Source organism: Fundulus heteroclitus, chromosome 18 (genome assembly GCF_011125445.2).
Source record: "Fundulus heteroclitus isolate FHET01 chromosome 18, MU-UCD_Fhet_4.1, whole genome shotgun sequence".
In the NCBI taxonomy this organism is placed as follows: domain Eukaryota; kingdom Metazoa; phylum Chordata; class Actinopteri; order Cyprinodontiformes; family Fundulidae; genus Fundulus; species Fundulus heteroclitus.
Window position 1 is genome coordinate 30266765 of NC_046378.1, and position 20390 is coordinate 30287154.

The following is a 20390-nucleotide window of genomic DNA, read 5'->3' on the forward strand; positions in this document are numbered from 1 at the left end:
AAAAAGTTAGTTAAACAATGTACCCCAGCAGCAGTGATAACCTTAGACTTGAGAGTATTTTTAAGCAAAATTCATTCAATAATATTTGAATTGCGGCTGGTGTTAGCACTTCAAGAGCCATCACACACAGATGTATCCAAGGCATGCACTACAGCTTGTCCATAACTTGTGTTAAAGTATGAAAACGAGGTTCAAAGTCCCCCATATAGCCCTTATTTTCCAGGAGGAGGTGGCACCTGCCCACAATGCCAAGAACACCAAAGATACCAATACCTACCTACATCACCATTGTATCACTGTGCTTGCAACACTATGAACTATATAAGTGAACTATACCATACATTACAATGACATACCTGCAATTAGGCAACATTTCAATATTTAAAAATGAAAACCCTTTTTTTATTGGTCTTGAACTTAATTTTCTGTTTCCATTGGCTGTAAGTCATGATCATCAAAATAAACAAAATAAATGCTTTAAATACTTCACTCTGTATGTAATTACTTTTATTTAGTGAATTGAGTAGATGATACAATTTAATTCCTTGAAAATATGTTAATTTATTGAGATGCACCTATATATTGTATGATCCTAAGCATTTATGAAATGACTTATGTTAAACAAGTGCATCAATGTACATGCTGTTGGTTGCTCCATTTACAGACAAAAAGTGGGAGATTTTAGAATTTAGTCAAATGGGGGAACTGATTTTTCAGCATTTGCCCCGCTCCTCGCTGATCAGTGCAAATCAACGGGAACATTCCGCAATTCCAAATTTCAGGCCGATTGATTGCTGCCTCTCCAGAAAAATTGTGCCATTTGTAGCTAAAGACAAAAGATTTGCAAAGCATTCCAAAGAAATTACAGACATGGAATGAGAATCGGACCCACTTATGTGGAAAATTGAAAGAAAAACATAACAGCACAAAGTAGATGAGGGATGGCATGGCAAGAGAGTGGTGTGGCTAATTCATTATGAGATTGGTGGGAGCTCACAGCCTACTGCTGCATATACATGCATGAAAAAAATAAATGTCTAAAAAAAACACATATCTAAAAATGCTGATACCAGACTATGTGATAAACACCCTCCTAGAAGTGGAAAAGACAAACCGGGGTCAGACTTAGTCACGCTCTTACAGTGCCCGTTAGAGATGTGCTGGTTTTTACCAAGTCGGATGTGATAAGCAGACAGAAACCTGGGATTCTCAAGGGAGTCTCCTGAATCCTCACAAAGGATGAGATGTGCCCTATTCACTGTAGTCCATCTCATTTCACTAACATGCACTGAAACGGAGCAGGCCGTATGGAGATGTCCACACACACACACACACACACACACACACATACACACACGCACGCACACACCTCTCCCCTGGGTAATTATTTTTACATTATTACATGTGCTCAGATCCCAGCCGCCCACGCAAGGTGACAGGGAAATTTATCACTCAAGAGGGCTTTGGTGTTACCCGTAGCCAGCAGGCGGAAGATAAATGACAAAATAAAAGCCCTCTCTGCTTAAATTGTTTCTGTTAATTCTGTTGAGGAGATTTATGAGTATATCTATCGATGCATAAATGGAGATGTGGTAGAAATGTATATTTGGGTGGCGGGCCTGTGCGGCGGGCCTTAAAACAGTTATTGGGAATCTTTTAAACCCATCAGTCATTTATCAGTGTTGGAATCAGGAGCGGTTGCGGTGGACTTCATGCGTGACTCTGGAGGAAAGATTGTGTAAACCAGGAGGCAGCGAATTTAAAAACAAGGTCAAGACGCTTTTATTTTGGTGGCAGGACTCACCTTCCATTGCTCATTAGACCGCCATCCACTCTTTGGAACGTCACTAAAGGCAGGGAAAAAGAAAGAAAGAAGATAAATAGAAAAACGTTATGTTTATCGTAAAATACAACCAGGTTTTAAATGCATAACAAATGGGTTTCTACTTTCACATATCAAATTCAAAAAATAAAAAGGGTCATTTATTTTATGAGGATTTTAGATAACAGACCAACACAAAATAGCATGAAAGTTGTCCGTGGAAGTACAAAAAACTATATGTGTAATTTGTATTTATTCCCTCTTAATCAATATTTTGCAGAAGCGTCTTTCTCTACAGCTACATCTGGCCAGCCAGATTGATCATGTGTAGCACTCTAGTTGTGAACATTATCAATCACGGACTGCTCCATTTGAATCAGTTTGGGGAAAGGAGGGAATTTCAGCAGAACTCTCTAAACTGATTGGACGAAGCAACACCAAGTGCCCACCTACCCAAGGTTGGTGTCAGCCAATCATGGCATCAAATGAAAACGTAAGCAGCAGGCGTCATGAGAAACCACAAGAAGGCTAGCTAGTCAAGGCACTTCTTCCTGTTTTTTCAAATATGAAATTGTGGATTCTTACGTAACAGATCGCTCAGCCGCTCTTGCTTTCATTGCACCGGTATGTCCCGCTTTAAGCCTCAATCCTGCAACGTGATTGGCCCGAACCATTTCTGGTTCGGACACAAACGGTTGATGCCGGAGCGGTGCAAGATGGATTCGTGTGTGTTTGCGAACACCCACATACCGCAAGAATTCATCTTGCAGGCAAGGTTAACATCTGCAAGCCTCTCAGGTTATGCTTGTAAACTGCTTCCCACATCTGCAAACTGAAATGCCAACCCAACTGTTTTGGGAAACTAGTTTAAACTCAGTCAGATTAGATGGACATTAGATGGGCATTTATGTTGACGATAAATAACACAAAGCTGGAATCTACTACAAATTAGCTTACTTTTTAATTAAATTGGTTGCACTGAGTATCAAAGTATCAAATGGGTCAGAATCTAGATGCACTCCACGATGTTCAAATTATATGTATGAATGTTCAAAGAAATATATAACTTCCTTTTACTTTCATAACTATCTGCTACGCTGTGTTGACCAGTCACAAGGAACCCAGAGGGTGATCAAGTGTGTATTTGTAACTTTGGGAAACAGGAAAAACTTCAAGGATTTTTAGTACCTTTGCAAAGCACTGCATACTACTAGTAATAGACCGTGTCTTCAGTATTGTCCAGTAAAAAAAGATGTGCATTTTGCTGATGAAGTACAAGGGTACTTCATCAGCAAAATGCACATCTTTTTTTAATTTTATTTAACCCCTATTTATTTGACTCACCATGGGCTTCAGTTGGCCCTCTGCAGGCAATGTCTTTGGTTCCTCATTTTAAAGCTTGTACACTGCTGCATGCTTCAATTTACATAAATCAAAATGTCTTGTGTACTTCAAGGACAAGGTGCCAGATGAGAAGCAAAACTAATTTCTTCTCTTTGATTTTGCTGCCGAGTCACTATCAGATTTGTGATTAAACTCCAACAAAAATGATTAGAAAAGGCAGAGGACTCATTAATCACTTTGAGTTTCCAATCTGAGATGCTGGTCATGTGGCTAGCAGGAATCCCCAGAAGCCATGGTCTGATCCATGAAAAAGATGCAGAGATAAAGGGAGGCACATTCTTTCTCTGGCTTGTAAAACTCTGAAATTGAGGCATCTTCACTGCAGCCGTGATGACAAAGCAGCGGGGAAAGTTCCAAGCTCGTAGGAACTTCAATGGATTGGGAGGAAGAAGCACAAACCACTAGGATTTGGAAATCACCCCGTTCCAATGAGAAGAAAGAGAAAAAGGGGAAAAATAAGAGAACTGCTTTACTAGAGAGAGAAGGGGAAAGCTGTTAGTAATTTGGCTCATTTGCTCCACAGATGGAGATTAAAGAGAGAGGAAGACTCAACATGCTTCCTCTTTTTTTTCCTTCTTTCCCCAGGTTCATTCAAGTTGATTCCAGAACAAGCTCGGGCAAGTGATGGGGCTTTTCTGAGAGTGACGCAGAAACAGACGAAAGCCAGAAGAAACTCCCAAAACAGATGATAACTCTGCTGACAGGACTCGCTGTGATGATAAATCTCTATCCCAACTTCAGATGAACTTCATTAATCATCTCTGGCAATGATATAAATACAAATTTACATTTTTTTGTGTAAAGTGTTAAATTTTCTATAAAGAATTCAACATTTTTGGGAGATTTCATGTGAAGACCGACTCAAATTGACACATAATTCCATAAATCTGTATCTCTTTTTAAAGATGTCTTATAACTAAAATCTGAAAAGCGTGGTGTGCATTTCTATTCATCGCCCCATTTACCTTAAAATCCCTAAATAAAATTAACAGATGACCTTTATATATGTCTAAAACAATGCTGTTCTGTGAAGACCTTAGGTTTGTTAGAGAAAAAGATCCACTGCTCCGGTGGGAGAATCTTTCCCTTAGAGTGGCAAAAAGAAAGCCAATTGCTGTCTGCCAAAAGTTATACGGGAGATATAGCAAATGTGTGGAAGAAAATGCTCGGATCAGACGAGAGCAACACTGAACTTTTTGGCGTGCCTGCAGAACATAAACCTCAACTAACACTTCATATTGCTCTGACCACATCATCATCTCAATAAAAAAAAAAGTATGCTGAGGTATTTATTTTGTTCAGCAGGGACAGAGAATGTGATCAGAGTGCATGGGAAGATGTGTAGAGATAAATGCAGAGCAATTCCAGAAGTAAACTTGTTAGTGGCTGCAAAAGAGCTGAGATCGGGACAGCGGACTACCATCCAGCAAGACAATGACACTAAACATACAGAGTGACAGTGGAGTCCCATTCAAAATCTTAGGCATGACTTGAGAATTTCTGTTCAGCTGTTCTTCATCCAACCTGAGTGTAAACTATTCTGTAAAGAAGAATGGGCAAAACATGGACCATCTAGACATGCAAAGCTGGTAAGGACATTATATCAAATAGTTATCACTGAAGTCATGGTATAATGTGTCCTAATTCAGAAAGCCTGAATAATATTGAACACCAGTTTTCAGATGTTAAGATGTAAAAGGCTTTTCTTCATCCTCCTAATGGATGTACCATTTAAAAAAAATATGCATTGAAGTTCGTGGTTGGAATGTGACAACATGTGAAAATAGGTCTAAATCATTTTGCAAGGCATTATATTTAACATTTAAATGTTTTTTTTTCCAGCTTCTTCGTGTGGCTAAAAATTTAACTTTTGAGAAAGGCAGACAGACCGAACCTTCTTTATTCAACCAGAGCCAAAACCCCAGTCTCCTTTTCCTCCACTGGCAAAAGTTTGTCTTTAGAGAAAACTGTTGCATGAGTTGGGATTGACAGGAGAGGGCTTGGAAGCCAGTGCTGCGAGAAGGCCTCTGAAGTCTCTATCTGAGTTCAGGCACATTTCCGGCCTGCTGCCGGAACACTTTAATGTTAGCCAGAGTGACACGACTGGGCCGGGCTTCTCGCCTCCGTCTCTCAGATAAGCACTTTATCCAATATGAATGCAGATTAATCCCCTTTAATAAGCATCAGTGGTGGGGAGGGGGCTGCCCAAGTGTAATCAGCATATAAAATTTCCATCAAATAGAATTCTTGCTGGCTGTGTGCCATGACAATGTTGTGATTTACCTCTCGTGTACTGACAGCTTTACTATGCTGAGACAGGACACTCAATACATCAGCTAATTGTCAATACAAAGAAAGCAGTGCTGTAAAACTCCTCAATCACATTCTGATTCATGTTCCAAGTATTACCCCAGTCTCACCGTGTAATCTATGCTGGACTGAACATTAAGTTGTGCTTGCCAGTAAAAACTATTTTGTCAAATAACCTGCTTCCTCTACGACGTTACAGAAGACTGATTCCAAACCCGACGAGTTTTACTAACATCATTCACATCTTCCATAAGATGTTGTTCCAGCTGCCGTGTGGAGACCAGATTAATGCACTGCTTTAGCCTAAGAAGGGGTCACATTCAGATTTGTGTTTATTTTGACAAAATTGGCAGCATTTAAGGTTAATGCGGGACAGAGCGAGGTACCAAGATCTGAGCTCTGCTGGGGTTATATGGGCTACAAAGTAATCATATGCTCGTTTTAATTTTGTCTCATATAAACACAGACGTTAATGTATTATTATTTTTTTTAGATTTTGTGGGATTGACCACTTGCAAAGCATGTATGCACTATTTCGTGCAAGTATGGATTTAACAGAAAACGAGCCTAATGTGTGACCATCATTTGTATTCAGCCTCCTTTACTTTGATGCCTCTAAAAAAAAAAAAAAAACAGGGCAATCAGTTCAGAAATCACTTTGGTTAGGAAATAAAGTCTACCTGTGTTTAAGTAAATCTAAGTATAAATACAGCTGAAGGCATCGGCGGATTCTTAGAGAACATTAATGAACAAAGAGCAGCATGAAGAACAAGGAACACAACAGGTGAATAAAAAAGTTATTTCAAGAGTTTAAAGCCAGATTAGGTTTTAAAACCATGTCAAGAGTTTTGAACATCCTAGAAGAAGATCTGATAGCAAACCACCTGAGAGTAGAACAGAGGTTCTTACAGTAGGACAACAGAACCTAACATACAGTCCCACACTCAGATCAAAGCAAATTCATGTGTTAGCATGGCCCAGTCAAAGTCCAAACCTAACTCCCTATTGGGGTTCTCTAGAAAGACTTGACATTGTTCTTTACTCATGCTCTCTATTCAGTCTGACTGAAATTTAGCCATATTCCAAAAAAAATAATGAATAAAGATTGTCAGTCTCTAAATGTGCAAAGCTGGTAGAGACATCCCCCAAAAGACTTAAGTAAAACTGGTGCGAATTGCGCTTCTACAAAGTATTAACACAGCGTGGCTGAATACGAATGAACACCACATTTATAACATTAAGTGTATTTTCTTCAAATCCTGCTCTGTTTAGAAGGTTGTAATGTGGCTGAAATTGGACAACTTCAGACAGTGTTAATTTCTTTCTCTCCAAACCAATGTATATGAGATACTTTATATTGTTGTTCCTATTATCATATGTAGCTTATAACTTTGTCTTTACTCTAGTGTTTGCTGAATATACTTTAAGGACACTTATCTAAGCATGGTAATAATGTCTGCATTAAGATCAGTAAACTGCAGACAATAAACTAGCGAAAGATTCAAGATATCTTGTTTAAGATCAGAAGTATGTCACAGACTTTGAAAAGTTTAGCCAAAGTTAGTATGTGGGAAGTTGTTAAAAACAAAGAACAAAAAAAGTCGTTTAAAAAAAAAAAGCAATGCAGCACCTAGCTGTCTAAATGACACCAAGGGAATATAGAAAGGTAAAACACAGCATATTGAAAATAATCTTAAATGAGAAGGATAATTTCAGTCGGGGGAGCAAGATGGAAAGAAGGAGACCTGGCTCAGAAACAGATCACTACAACAAATATTAGAAACAAATATATATATATATATATACAGGATGCAAAAAGAGCTGTAGGCTTGGCAGGGGAAAGAGTTTCAGTAGGCAGGGTTAAAAGTCATGGCTAATAGCAAAATTGACTCGTAAATGTTTTTGTCCGGTAGGTCAAACTGTTTTCACCCTCATGAGGTTTCAATTTTTTATTAGCCATGATCAAACATCTGGCGGGTGAACATGGGAACTGAAAGTGGGCAGGAGGATGGATCTGTGCTCAGATGGATGGGTGGGGCGGGGGGGACAAATGAACAGTACCTGCAGGGGTGAAGGTGAAGGATTGAACTGCAAAACAAGAAGACAGAAAAAAAAGTTGTGTGTTAAAAAGCCTGCAGAGCAAAGCAGAGCTTTGAGAGAGGGTGTGTGTGTGTGGGTGGCGGTGGCTGTACACTCGGGGGGGAAAGAGAAGGAAGGAGGTTCAGAGAGAGACACCCAGTGTAAGGCTAGACTTTGGCCCAGCGTGCAGAGCTACAGCCAGAAAAGCAGCCGGCTCAGAGGCTACGAAGGGACATAGCCATAAATGAAATACAACACAAACATACAAATGCAGCACATGAAGATGAAAAGTAAACAGACCAAACGACTTTGTCGCTGCCACTGTTTGTGCTTTTCTCGAAAAGTGCGCAAACATCCAGTTTTCACATAAATGCGCCTTTCATGAATATCTGCTTAGTAATGGGGAAGCAAAGAGAGGGGGAAAAAAAGTGAGTTCATTTCCATGTACACCTCTCTAAAGAAACCGGCTGCACTTGGCAGTGCGAGCGTACTTGCTTGGCAATATTGACCAGGGGTCGCTCAGAAATATGTGAGGGTCAGTGTGTGGGTGTTGAGCTGGACTAACGGCGGCTCCATGGACCCGCAACGAGTCCATTCTGGCAACTCGGCTCCATCACCCTGGGCTAATAACTCTGTGGGTGGATTTGTCAAAGACAGCAGCTCCCGGAAATGATCTTAGCTAACATCTGTCTCCCCGTGGAGCTGTAACAAAGCATCCATCTTGATAATATCGCTAGCAGCGTCTACGATATTGAAGGATAATGATCTAATGACAAAACATTCTAGGCTTTGAAGGGAGAAAAAAAAAAATGAATCGAGAGAGGCGGAAGAATTTTTTTTTTTATTGTTTTTGCTAAGGCACCTGAGCATTCATGCGCTGCTAACCTGCATAGTTGCTGAGACCCTTTCTCTTCTTTCTCCTCCAGTAGAGCCAGATGCTGAAGCCCATTAGGATGACCCAGCAAGCACCTCCGATACCGGCAATGAAAGCAGGCTGCTTCACTACATCCGTTATCTGTTCTGTGATGCTGTTGTTCCGGTTTCCGTGTATGATCACGTCCCGAAACTCTTTTCCTGAGGGCACAAAAACAAGCAGACAAGATTAATATGGAGCCGGGCGGAGAGGTGAGGGGAAACAGAAAACATCAGTGGTATTACATGTCCTTTTAATCTTCAACAGGAAGCTTCAGTCGTCTATGAAGCACCCAATGTGCTTTGAAATATTAAATTTATTCACACCTATAAATACACAAAGGCATGACTGGAAGCTGAGCTCAAGTAAGCTAGGTCTTGTTATTTATTTGCAGAAATGAGCAGCTGTTAAATGTGCAGACTGAAAAAAACAACAAAAAAAATAACATTGCCCCTCAGTCTAAAGCACCTTCACTGTGGCAATGCTTCAGTGCATCTCAAAGTTCCAGTGCTATGACAACTTTTGCAACACGCTATTATGTTGTGTTTTATATTATCTAATATGTTGTATCATTTTCTTAAGGAAACTGGTCGCAAAAGTCAACGTTTTATTCCTTTTTAAGCTGGGATGCTGCCAATCAATGCAGGGCACACATCTAATGTGATGTGCAGTGAAAACACAATATGTGGACTGAATAAGACAAAGCGGCAGAAAAACACTGCTTAGGTGGGAAAAATATGTGTATTAGAAGACTGGTACGACACTATTTGAACACGTCATCTCCACAGGTAAAAAAAACAACAACATCTTGGTGGTCGCATCTAGATGTTTAACAGATGAGAATACATTTAAAAAGCACTGTACTGTAAGTTAAGTTTGTATTAGCATCCTGCTTTGTGACATTTCCTAGTATTTTCCATTTCTTTCACTTCAGACTGTTATTCACCAAATCTAAAAGTCTTGTTAATAGATAGTCGGGATGAAGGACACGGATCACAGAAGTTGCCGTGAAACATAATCTGCAGATTGAAAATGACAAAGATGCGGAGATGCATAGCCGAGGTGGGGATCACTACGCTACCCTGAACACACCATCTTTGAAGAGAAACAAATATGGTAAAGCATCACAGTACGGAGGATGCTTTATATATATATATATATATATATATATATATATATATATATAAGGCCTATATAAATATATATTTTTTTTGCAAGGCGCTATGAGTTTGTAGTACATTCCTTTTTTCATTATTTGTACAGTTAGCTAAGGTAGGCTTTTTTTGTTTGCTTTATTAGTTTTTTATCTTGTTAGCGTGTATACAAGCCATCAGAGCAGGACGGGTGGGAGGTTAAACACAATGTGCAGACAGGAAGCTGTACATCACTCTGAACACACCCTCCTCTCTTTGAAACATGGCAGTGGTGACGGCATCATGCTGTGCGGATGCTTCAGCACTTATAGAAGTCCAAAGTTCGTCCAACAGGCACTGATACATTTGCAAGGCAGTGTAAGTTTACAACACCCTCGGCATTTGTTTTTCACGTCATTGTATTCAAGATTTTGCTTCTTTATCTTTAGAAGACTCTTCCCTTCATCTGAGGTTTTGTTCAGTTTTAGAGGGGATATTGGCCATTAAAGCTGGACACAGATCTGAAAGATGTGAGGTGAAACGCAACGTTCAGACTGGAAAAAGACAAAGTCCAGAAGCTCAAAGCAAAGCCCCAGGTGATCAGGCTGTTTGCTTTGTTCAGCCTCTAATTCACTTCACTGCCAGTACAACACACAACATGAAATGAGAGCAGAGAGCCATGGTCTCTATTGATCCCCGATCCCACATCACCCCTGGTAGCGTGCTTGGCAATATTTCTCACAGCGAGGCAGGACTTGAACCACCGAGCACACCACGGTAACAATGATCAGTGCTTAGTGTAAATACTTATTGTAACAAATATGTGGATTATTCACAAACGCTTGTGCGGCAAAGCTGCTGATCCACATTGTTCTGTAAAAAAAACAAAAACATTTGAGCACAAGCACATCTAAAGACAAACAAAAACATATTATAAGTGCAAGCTCAGTGTTTTGCTCTCAGAGATGGATTATGTGAGTGACACTGGGGAAATAAGAACGCGCCGCGGGCCAAGTCATCAGTTATGGGTCAAATCAGAGAAAATCTGCCAGAGCTCCACATAAATCACATACAGTCAGACCACATTTCAAAACAACATGGTTTCAACAATATCATCCATAGGGTTTCTCTTTTTTTTTCCACCCCTCCTTATGCCCTCCCTAAGATCACTCTCTCAAAGCTGGATGCTGAAAGGCTGCGATGGCTCTCTACCGATTTATCTTACCGATGATTATAGGCTGAGGTTCACTCTTGACTCCCACTCCTGCGCTTGTACCGGCGGCGACTTCCACGTGGTACACCACTCCCACCTGCAGCCCGCCCACCACCACGGAGCGTATGGCTGCGTCCACCGTCTTATTTACATGGAAACGGGTCTCGTTCCCCAGACACCATATCTGAAGAAGGAAAAAAAAAAAAAAAGTAATAGTTGATTTCATTTTGTTGGGGTAAGAGCCACGCGAGAATTGGTCATCGCTTCCTGAAGCAAACCTTGTACTCCTGGATGATGCCATTCTGGTGGTCTGGCGGAGGGGGGTCCCAGGAGATGCTGATGGAAGTGCTGTTCTGGTTTCCCACCGTCAGAACCGTTACCTGCTGAGGAGGAGCGCTGGGAGCTGAAAGAGAAGACGGTTTAACAGTCAAAACACGCATTTCTGCAGCTCTGAAGTTATTTAGGCATCGTCACTAGCGAAGTGGGAGTCATACAGCGCCTTGCTAATGTTTTCAAACCCACAAACTCGTCCGCAGGTTCTCACATTACAGCCGCTTTAATCGGCCTAACGGAGTTTAATGTCACAGGTCAGCACAAAGTGGTGCAGACGTACATCTATTTTCAGATGGACAGTACTCCATGAGATGTTTAAAGCTTATAATGTTGCTAGATTATTGACAGTCCTTGACATGTCTGATGTGTTATTTGGTCTCCATAATGCTAGTCAGTTGTTTGCCAATTAATCTTTTTTCGGGTGCCAGGGTAAAGACAAATACCAACCACACTTTTCTGATTTCTTCTTTATGCTTAAAGTTATGGACAATTTTTGATCCGTTTTACAATTATCCACTGTTTTGTGTTGATCAATGATATAAGATCCTGCTAAAATACATTAAATGTTCCGCTTGTGTTACCACTGTAGGGTATTCCACTGTTTCACAAGAGTCTCTGAAACTGAACCCATAACAATAACAAAAGGAAACGAGAAGAAAAGCATCACTGACACTGATATACATGCCTTTTTTTTAATAAAAAAAACAACAACAAAAAAACAGTGCTCTGTAGGGAAGGCACAGCTGACTGCGGTTTGTCACGATAAGATCAGCTCTGATCTGACATGGCTATCGGCTGTCTTTAACATTTCACTGTGATTTAATATATCAGCGTCTGCTCTGGTCTGGTGGATTTGCACAGAGGATGCTGGTATTGATTCGTGCGATGATGGCCTGGCAAAGTCAGGCCAGGCTTCTCAGTCACGCTAAGACTCTATCGTTGACCAGTTTGGCAGGAGGGTCAACAGGCTTATTGGGATGAAGCGCAGACGCAAAAGAAATATGAAAAAAGCAAAGAGCGTTTAGGAGGAGGAAACAATGTCTCAGTAAACATATCGACGTACTCTTATCGATCAGCCAGATGAAACTAAAGCCAGTAGGTAAGGATGGAGGAGCGCTTTAGAGAGAGAGAGAGAGAGATACCTGGGAAGGCATCGGTTCCATCCACAGGCAGACGGGCAGAGAGGACAGAAACGGGGGCAGTCCGCGCTTTCATAAACCGCTATTGTTATTCTGATGGCTACAACCGTCTGACCCCACAAGGCGTAAGAGGAAAAATAAATAACAGTTGGCCCAACTGGAAATAACGCTTTAAAAATAATGTTTTCTCATTTCCGCAGTGGCTGGAAGGGGAGCGGCGCCGCGGCAGAATACTGACAGGTCAATTACTCCTGGGCTGCCTCTCCCTCACCTCACCTCCATCCAAAATGGCACGTGTCACCCCGTAAATCTGTGCTCATCCCTCAGTGCAATTGGCCACACAGGCCCCTAGAGAGCCAGGAGGCCCTGGCATGGTGGAAGATGAATGGTTCTAATGATGAACTCAACACCTTGGCCAGATTAGAAACAATCTACCAAGCGAGCATCTGATCAAGCATCGCGCTTAGCGCTCTGCGGTGCTGCGTTACGTTCAGGTGATGAAGTGCCCGGCTCGCCCGTGGAAGCCATCAGAGACAATGTCGTTCAAAGTTAATGTTATGAATGATTTAGCAGCTGATTATCATGCATATTTGTGCTAAACAATACACATTTTTCATTACAGGCCTTGGAGGCTGTGCTAATAGGGCCATTAGCAGAGTGATGTATGGCAGGCAGGAATGTGACCCCCTGTCTCGCATGTGCGCGCCATGCTGTGCTGAATGATGGGGGGAATACAAACAGATCATATCATTACTAAAAAGTAGCCAATAGTTAATGACACAACGTGGGTGGTGTGGGATCTCCCTAGAGAGCAACGTAGAAAATTAGCCTACAAATGAGCATTTACACAAAGAGAAGTGATTATATGTTCTCCCTGAATAAGCATTATTTTGCCTAAAATATGCTCCTCCTCAGTTATGTCTCAGGTAGTTTTATAGATGGAATGGGATAGCAGCCAGAGTTAATTCATCAGCCAAGTCACCGTATGCAGACCCTTTCAAAAGCATCCCTGGTCCTTGAACATTTGACAGTTTTGTCACATTTTAACCAACAGTTTTTATTATTATTATTAACCAATGCAAAAGGGTGCACAGTTGTAAAGTGGCAGGCTAATGGTTTTCAGATGTTTATATAGTGATCAGTCGTTTTAAAAAAATCATCCCTCAAATTAGTAGCTCACACTTCTTTGCAATAATTCTTAAGCTGCGTTTTAATTTCAGTCTTTGAGAGATATCTCTACCACTTTTGCATATCTTGAGACAGAATTTACTACCGTTTCTTCTCTGCGTTATTTCTATAGCTCAGTCAGATTGGTATTAGTGTGACGGTTAACAACAATTTTAAAGCCATGCTAAATTAGATTCAGATCGAAACCTTTACTGTTCTTTATTTGCTTTGGTCTAGACCAGGGGTCCTCCACTCCAGTCCACAAGGTCCGGTGTCGTGGAACCTTTAGATGTGTCCCTGGTCTTGCACACAACCCGATGTGTGTTTAACGGTGTTAAACAAGGTGACCACCTGCCTTTGATTTCTGAAGCCTCCATCAAGATTGGCCAGTACTCAGCTGAATCCATATTCTCTAACTTCAGGAATGCATCCCCACAGCAAGATGCTGCCACCACCATGTTTTGCAATGGTATGGTGTTTGCAGTGTCAGTTTTCTGACGAACATTTTGGTCTGATGTTATGAAAGTGTCTTTTTCCACGTTTGCTTTGCGCCTTCAATGGCCTTCTTGCCCTCTTCCATAAAGGCCTGATGTGTGGATTTTTTGACTGAAAGTTGTCCTGTAAAATATTCTCTCACATGAACTGAGGATCTCTGCAGCGCTTGCAGACCATGTGGCTTAGGATGCTTCTCTGGGGAATGCTCCCCTTGCCTTGCCTGTCAGTTTAGGTGGACGGCCGTGTCTTGGTAGGTTTACAGATGTGCCATATTTTCTCCATTTTCATACGCTAAATTAAATAATGCTCATTGAGCTGTTGGGATACTGTTTTATAACCAAAGCCTGCCTTAAACACCAGCCTGATGTGTTCTTCTTGTTAACTAAACTCTCCATATGATCACTACAACCTTCACAGAATAGCTGTATTTGTATATCCAAACAGATATACAATTTATTCATTAGGTGACATCTAAAGGTACCCATTGACGGTGGATTTTAATCAGGGGTATCAGAGGAACAGGGAATGAAAAAAACACACAACTAAGTGTTTGATTTTTAGTAAAGAAATTAAACCATGTACCACTTTCCTTCCACTTTACAATGATGTGCTACCTTTTGTTGGTCCATCATATAAAATTGCAATAAAGCATTAATGTTTGTGATTGAATTGTTAAAACTTTAAAAGTTCAAAGGCTATCAACAATTTTCCAAGACATTGTACATTTCTACATGGAGAATGAAGTAAAGTGATGAAGGGATATATATTTGCAGTTGCCCCAACCTTCTCTGGGGCGCTCTAATTGTGTTAGCTAATGGACAACCTAAGTTTTAATCACATTTGAAACTAGTTTTCCCCCCTCACATAGCCAGCCCTATTACTCATCTGAGGCAGCTTGAATCGCCCCAAGCAAACTTTTTTGACGGTGTATTACTTATGAACGTGCATAGCAGCAGAGTTATGACAGAAATAGAAATTGGCTGAAATTCTGGGGCTCGGGTATGGATAGAGGGTTCCTATCAGCACAGGTAATAGCCGGGACATGTGGCTTCAGAGGTCTGTGAGATAGGTATGCTGGCATGTGTGTGTTTGCGTCAGATTTGTGTGTACTATAGGGACAGCTGTGATGTGGTGGCAGTTCCACTCCTGTGGCCAGACAGTGTGAGCAGTGCATATACATGCTGGCCACAGGAGATATGGTCCCCTTGAGAAAAGGGAAATAAATGAGCCTGTCAACACAACAGGATGTGAACTGTCTCCAATACACGCAGGCCTGAATATGCTGGGGCAAGATAGGCTTCACCTCCAGACTGAAGCGTTTGTATTTGTCTTTTTGTGCTGTTGAGGGGACACATTATAAGCCTACACCATACAAGCTGACTCAAGTCATTAAACCCAAAGGCTGGTGTGCTACTGATGTATACAGTTTTTTTTCCCCCTCCAGCAAAGGTCAAAATAGTAAATTCATCCAAACAAAAACCCTCCCTGCCAACGATTTTGTACCATGCTGCACTGTGTCCTTGTCAGAGTCTCTATAAATCAGGCGTTGGGTGACAGAACATCTGTGGAAGGAGGTGCGTGAAGTTTCCAATCATCAGTGTATGCTGAGTGATGGATTAGAAGAAGGTTGGTAACATTAAGTCCAATTGTAAGCCAACAATATAAAAGAAAGAAAGAAAAAAAAACCCAGAAAGCCCGAAAAGATATCCAGACACGTTCCGTGTAAAAGCACAAAACACCTCTATTTTTTTTTGTCAAATCTTGTGTTACATATACAATTTTTAATGTATTTTATACTGGATTGTAATTTAGGGGATATCAAATTAAAGGGGACTACATACAAACGGATGCTAAACTTTAAACTTTACTATGATGTTTGTGATTAGAACGTGACAAAAACTAAAAACTAAAAAAAAAGTTCAAAGGTTATGGATACATTTGCAAGACACTGTGGATTTGCATGAAAACCTTTAGATACTTGCACTGGAATAACGATCAAACAACTGATACATACACAAAAGTAGCCTAAAGGCTAATCTCCATAAATGGAGCTCATGCTTTAATTTCTTACCCTCCTCAGTCGTCCGCGCCGTCTTGGATTCACTGTCCATTCCTTGGAACTCGTTAAAATACGGCCGAACCTTGATCTCGTAAACAATACCCTTCTTGAGCGACGACATGACGACGCTGCGCTCAGAGGGCACCTTCACATCTTGGGTCTGCCATGGTCCCGGTGAAGGAAGCCCTGATGTCTGCCTGTACAGAACTCTGTAACCCTGGATGAACTGGGACTGACGGTCCACCTGGGGAAGCAAAAAAAAAAAAAAAGGCTGTTTTATTGTTGAAAAGAAAGCATTTGGAAGTGACTAAGTGGATAACACGCATTGGGTTTTTTTTCTTCCTCTAGTGTGCGTTACAAGATTGCATGCGTGACATTTTAGAGGCTGTTACTTGTTTAATGGGGCTTTTATCACCAGCCATGCCACACTCTGCTCAATTATACCACCCGGCCATTACCTCATGCTAACAGCTCCACCTTAAAGGACAAATGCATGTCCCATATGTGCAATAAATACCACACAGTGACACCTTAAAGCACGTCTCTCCACATCGAAGATGGGCTGCTACTATAAGAACGCCATGCAGGCACAGATACATATACCCATGGGAATGCACAGCAGAGGTGTTATCAGCAGACATTTCCCCCTGAAAAACACTAAAAGGGTGTTTGTGATGAAAAAAAAAGCCCAAAAGAGGACCTCCCTTTAAACTCGGGCCGCTTAGTTGAGGAGAAAAAAGCAGAATTTATGCAGAGGAGGAACAGGCGCATAACTCACTGTAATGGCTTGTTAACAGTAGAGGAAGTGAGCGCTGCTTTCAAGTGGGAAATTAAGCAGCTGTTTTTCACCAGCACAGACTGAGTAAATCAGCAGAAAGAATTCCCCCCTTGTTGGTCTTGGACTTTTATTAATGGGATGATTTGGAAATACAAAAGTGGCTCCTCTGTTTACGGAAAAGACTCCTGATTGATTTAGGCTGCTGCAGTGTTATGTGGACTTGACATTACATTCATAAAGCAAAGGGTTTAGCATTGAATTAAGGGCCAGGTCTGGGATGGGGGGGGGGGGGGGGGGGGGGGGGGACTTACTGCTGGGGTCAATAAACATGTCAGTGGGAAAAGTGCTAATGTTGTACATTTAAAAATGCAAACTGCCATCCCATCCGCTAAGTGATGTGAGGTAAATACCTGCAACCGACTGATTTATGGTGGCGTACTCAAAACAAACTAGCACATGCAATGACTGAATACCTCAGCCCTAAAGAATCTGAGAAGCATTTTTGTCCTCATTACTAGGCAATTAAAATATGAAACGCTTGGATCCAGGATGGATCTCCCATTTTTATTCCCTCAAACCTGCATATACCAAATGCTATATCGGAAGATAAATGAATTACTTCTACAGAAAAGGAAAACTGGATTTCACATCCATTAGCAATAGTTTAGTGCAGCTCTATCCGTGCAGGCTTTGTTTTAGGAAAGAATCGGCTGAAGGGAAGATGGTACGGTGATGAACATCCAGGTGTCTCTGACATTTCCTTTGATGCACACACTGTGGTTGAAGAAACTATTTTTACAGCCATTTGATGTTTGGTTACTTTAAAGTCACCAATTACAATATTTCAAAAGCATTAGTTGGAGGGAATAGGCTGACAAAAAAAATTCCCCTGACATAAAACAAATGGTCGCCTCCAGGAGAAGCTTCAAAGATGGATCTTTAATGTCAACTATCTTCACTTTATGACTGCCGTATGCAGAACCAAAGATGGAGAAGCAATAAAGAGATAAGGAAGTCGTTGGCACCTCTTTTAAAGTTGTTTGAAAAGCTTCAGAATAAATTTGTCTTTTACTGCAGAAGCACAATTTTACCCAGAAAAAAATAAGAAAGAAAGCCAAACTTTAATCTGAGTACATGCATTAAAAAGGGGAAGACATTGTGGATTTAGAAAAAAAAAACAAAAAACAAAAGCAAAGCCACTTGTGGGAAAATGTTTGTTACACAATGCAATCCCTTTATAAAAAAATACTGCAATGTTTTCTAAAATGTATGCTTTTGAATTGACAAAACCTTTAATTTAAATTCTACAACTTCCGGTTTTCCTTGGATATAAATATGATGTCACACAGAGGCACGATTCTCTTAGCCACATATCAAACTAGGAAAGACAAGAGAACATGTCAAATGGATAAAATAAATGTAAATGAGGCATTTCTTTAAATTTATATTTTAGTTGGCTTGAAGTTTGTTTTCATGAGGTTTAATCATGACTTAAAACTAGGCTGAATAGTGTTTTTCATGGGGACACAGAACAAAATAATAAAACAAAAAACAGGGCAACATTTCATCATTTAATATATTAAGAGCCAAAGAGATACCTGTAGCTTTGGGACTGCAGGTTGCACATACCTGAACAGTGATCCTATCTCAATATGGCTGACGCTAAAAGTGTAACACCTTCACTTTTAAATCATTGTTAATATAAAACTACAAAAAAATGACACTGGTCCAAGGGACCAACTCGTTGCGCTCTCCGTTCCAGTACATGTCATGATAAGGAATTGATTTAGTATTATGTCTTCTGTACATGGGGCTATAACAGTGGCCAGGACCTGTTCTATGGGGGGACTGGCCCCTGTTGGTCCGTGTCTAGAACGGCCCGTGTTGCATGTTGCCTCGGCTTGAAACTAGAAGCATTTGGAAAAGCGCTTCACAGCCACTGTTAAATACAGTAGAAGATCTGTGATGATGTGGGCTTCTTTCTTTTCCAAAGAGCCTGGGAACCTGTTATCTCCCAGGAGCAGAATGTTTTTTTTTTTTTTTCCCCTGGACTTCCAATTGCTCTGGCTGCTTCTCTGTGTTTCCGCTTACATCAACAGAGTCTAAGCAGCATCTCCTCCCACTGCTGCCATGTCTCCTCAGTCAGATGCTAGGTGGGAGAGATGCCTACATCACTCACTCCAAAGCCTCTGTTATGTTAACTAAATCTACACTTGATGATCATCTCAGCAGCTTCACTTTATAACGTATGGAGTCATTAAAAACCGCATTGCAACTTTAATAATACTTTAAACAACACAGACCTTTATGTACTTCTGCATTTGTGGCGAAAACAGGGGAAAGGAGTGACAGAAAAAAACTGTATTCTAGCAATAAACTGGCAATTCTTCCACAGCATTTGCACTGTGTGAGTCAAAAGAAGTCAGAGGATATTTAAAGTATTCATAAATATCCAATAAATAAACCTTTAGAGACATGTCCCAGAAGAATCTAAAGCACACACACACACACACACACACACACACACACACACACAGCAGCTGGATCAGCGCCTTGTCTGAATCTGATACAGATCCATGGAGTTGTGTTTTTTATTATTATTTTATTATTACTTGTGCCTCACAGCATGAATAGTTAAAAACCTTAAACTATTTGTCTGAATAAGGAATTTGCCCATTCTTTTCCCACAGATGGCTGGAAACAGACATGATTTAAAATCCACTAAAGTAAAAGCAAACATAAAAAAAAAAAATAAACTGCAGAGTATTTTAAACTGACTGTAATGGAATCAAAATTATGACAGAAATTGAACCATTATCATATGTGCTCAGTAACCTTGTGAAATGTTATGAGAAAAAACTAGAACCTGCATTATTATCAAAGGAGGCTTGCATAAATAATTGTCCTACTTGTGATTCCATCAAAAACTGTTATTTTTAATATGTTTTATTTTCTCCCACCGATAAATTTACTCAAATGAAAGTTTTAAGTTTTAAAATGTTTCAATGTTAGATAATTGCTACATCGAATAACATATGGGTTCATCTAGAGCCTTTATATGTGTCCACACTGTACGCTATTTTTACATACATCATCTATAGATTTTAAACGTCTTAAACAGTCCTTGAACAAATTAACATGTTGCAGGTTACAAAAGTGTAACAGCCATCAAAGAGTTTTAAATCATCAATCACTTACTGTCCATGTAACTTGAATGGTGGTTGGACTCAGGACAACAGGGTTATGCAACCGAACTATGACCTCTCCGAGCTCCTTCTGCACATGCCTGTGGTCCACTCCCTGTGCTGGAGGGCTCATATCTATAAAAGTGTAAAAAAAAAGAATATGAAAAAAGAGAAAAGAGATAAATTAAGCTGTTTTTTATCACGAGAGAAGGGTTCAAAAATGTTTATCTGGGACTTTTCAGCACCTCCTCTGGTCTGACTGAACAACCACAGCAACAAATGAACCCAGAATATGTGGCCCTCAGACGTATTAGATGGAAGATTAATGGACACTATGACACGGTTTTCCAGCCCATTTCC

General features: G+C 40.6%; 1 protein-coding gene across 14 annotated transcripts in view; it reads right to left on the reverse strand.

Moving 5' to 3' along the window:
• Positions 1 to 20390, reverse strand: part of robo2 (roundabout, axon guidance receptor, homolog 2 (Drosophila)) — a 419069-nt gene that overhangs the window by 41801 nt on the left and 356878 nt on the right. For 8 of the 14 annotated variants that reach the window (XM_036149798.1, XM_036149791.1, XM_036149797.1 and 5 more), the window contains 6 exons: positions 20044 to 20165; positions 16080 to 16311; positions 11153 to 11277; positions 10887 to 11058; positions 8501 to 8689; positions 1805 to 1847 (listed from right to left, as the gene is read on the reverse strand). In XM_036149798.1, coding sequence (XP_036005691.1) covers positions 1805 to 1847; positions 8501 to 8689; positions 10887 to 11058; positions 11153 to 11277; positions 16080 to 16311; positions 20044 to 20165 — 883 coding nt within the window. Of the gene's footprint in view, positions 1 to 1804; positions 1848 to 7597; positions 7625 to 8500; positions 8690 to 10886; positions 11059 to 11152; positions 11278 to 16079; positions 16312 to 20043; positions 20166 to 20390 lie in introns of all 14 variants that reach the window. The other 6 variants (XM_036149786.1, XM_036149789.1, XM_036149793.1 and 3 more) reach the window with 1 other exon arrangement.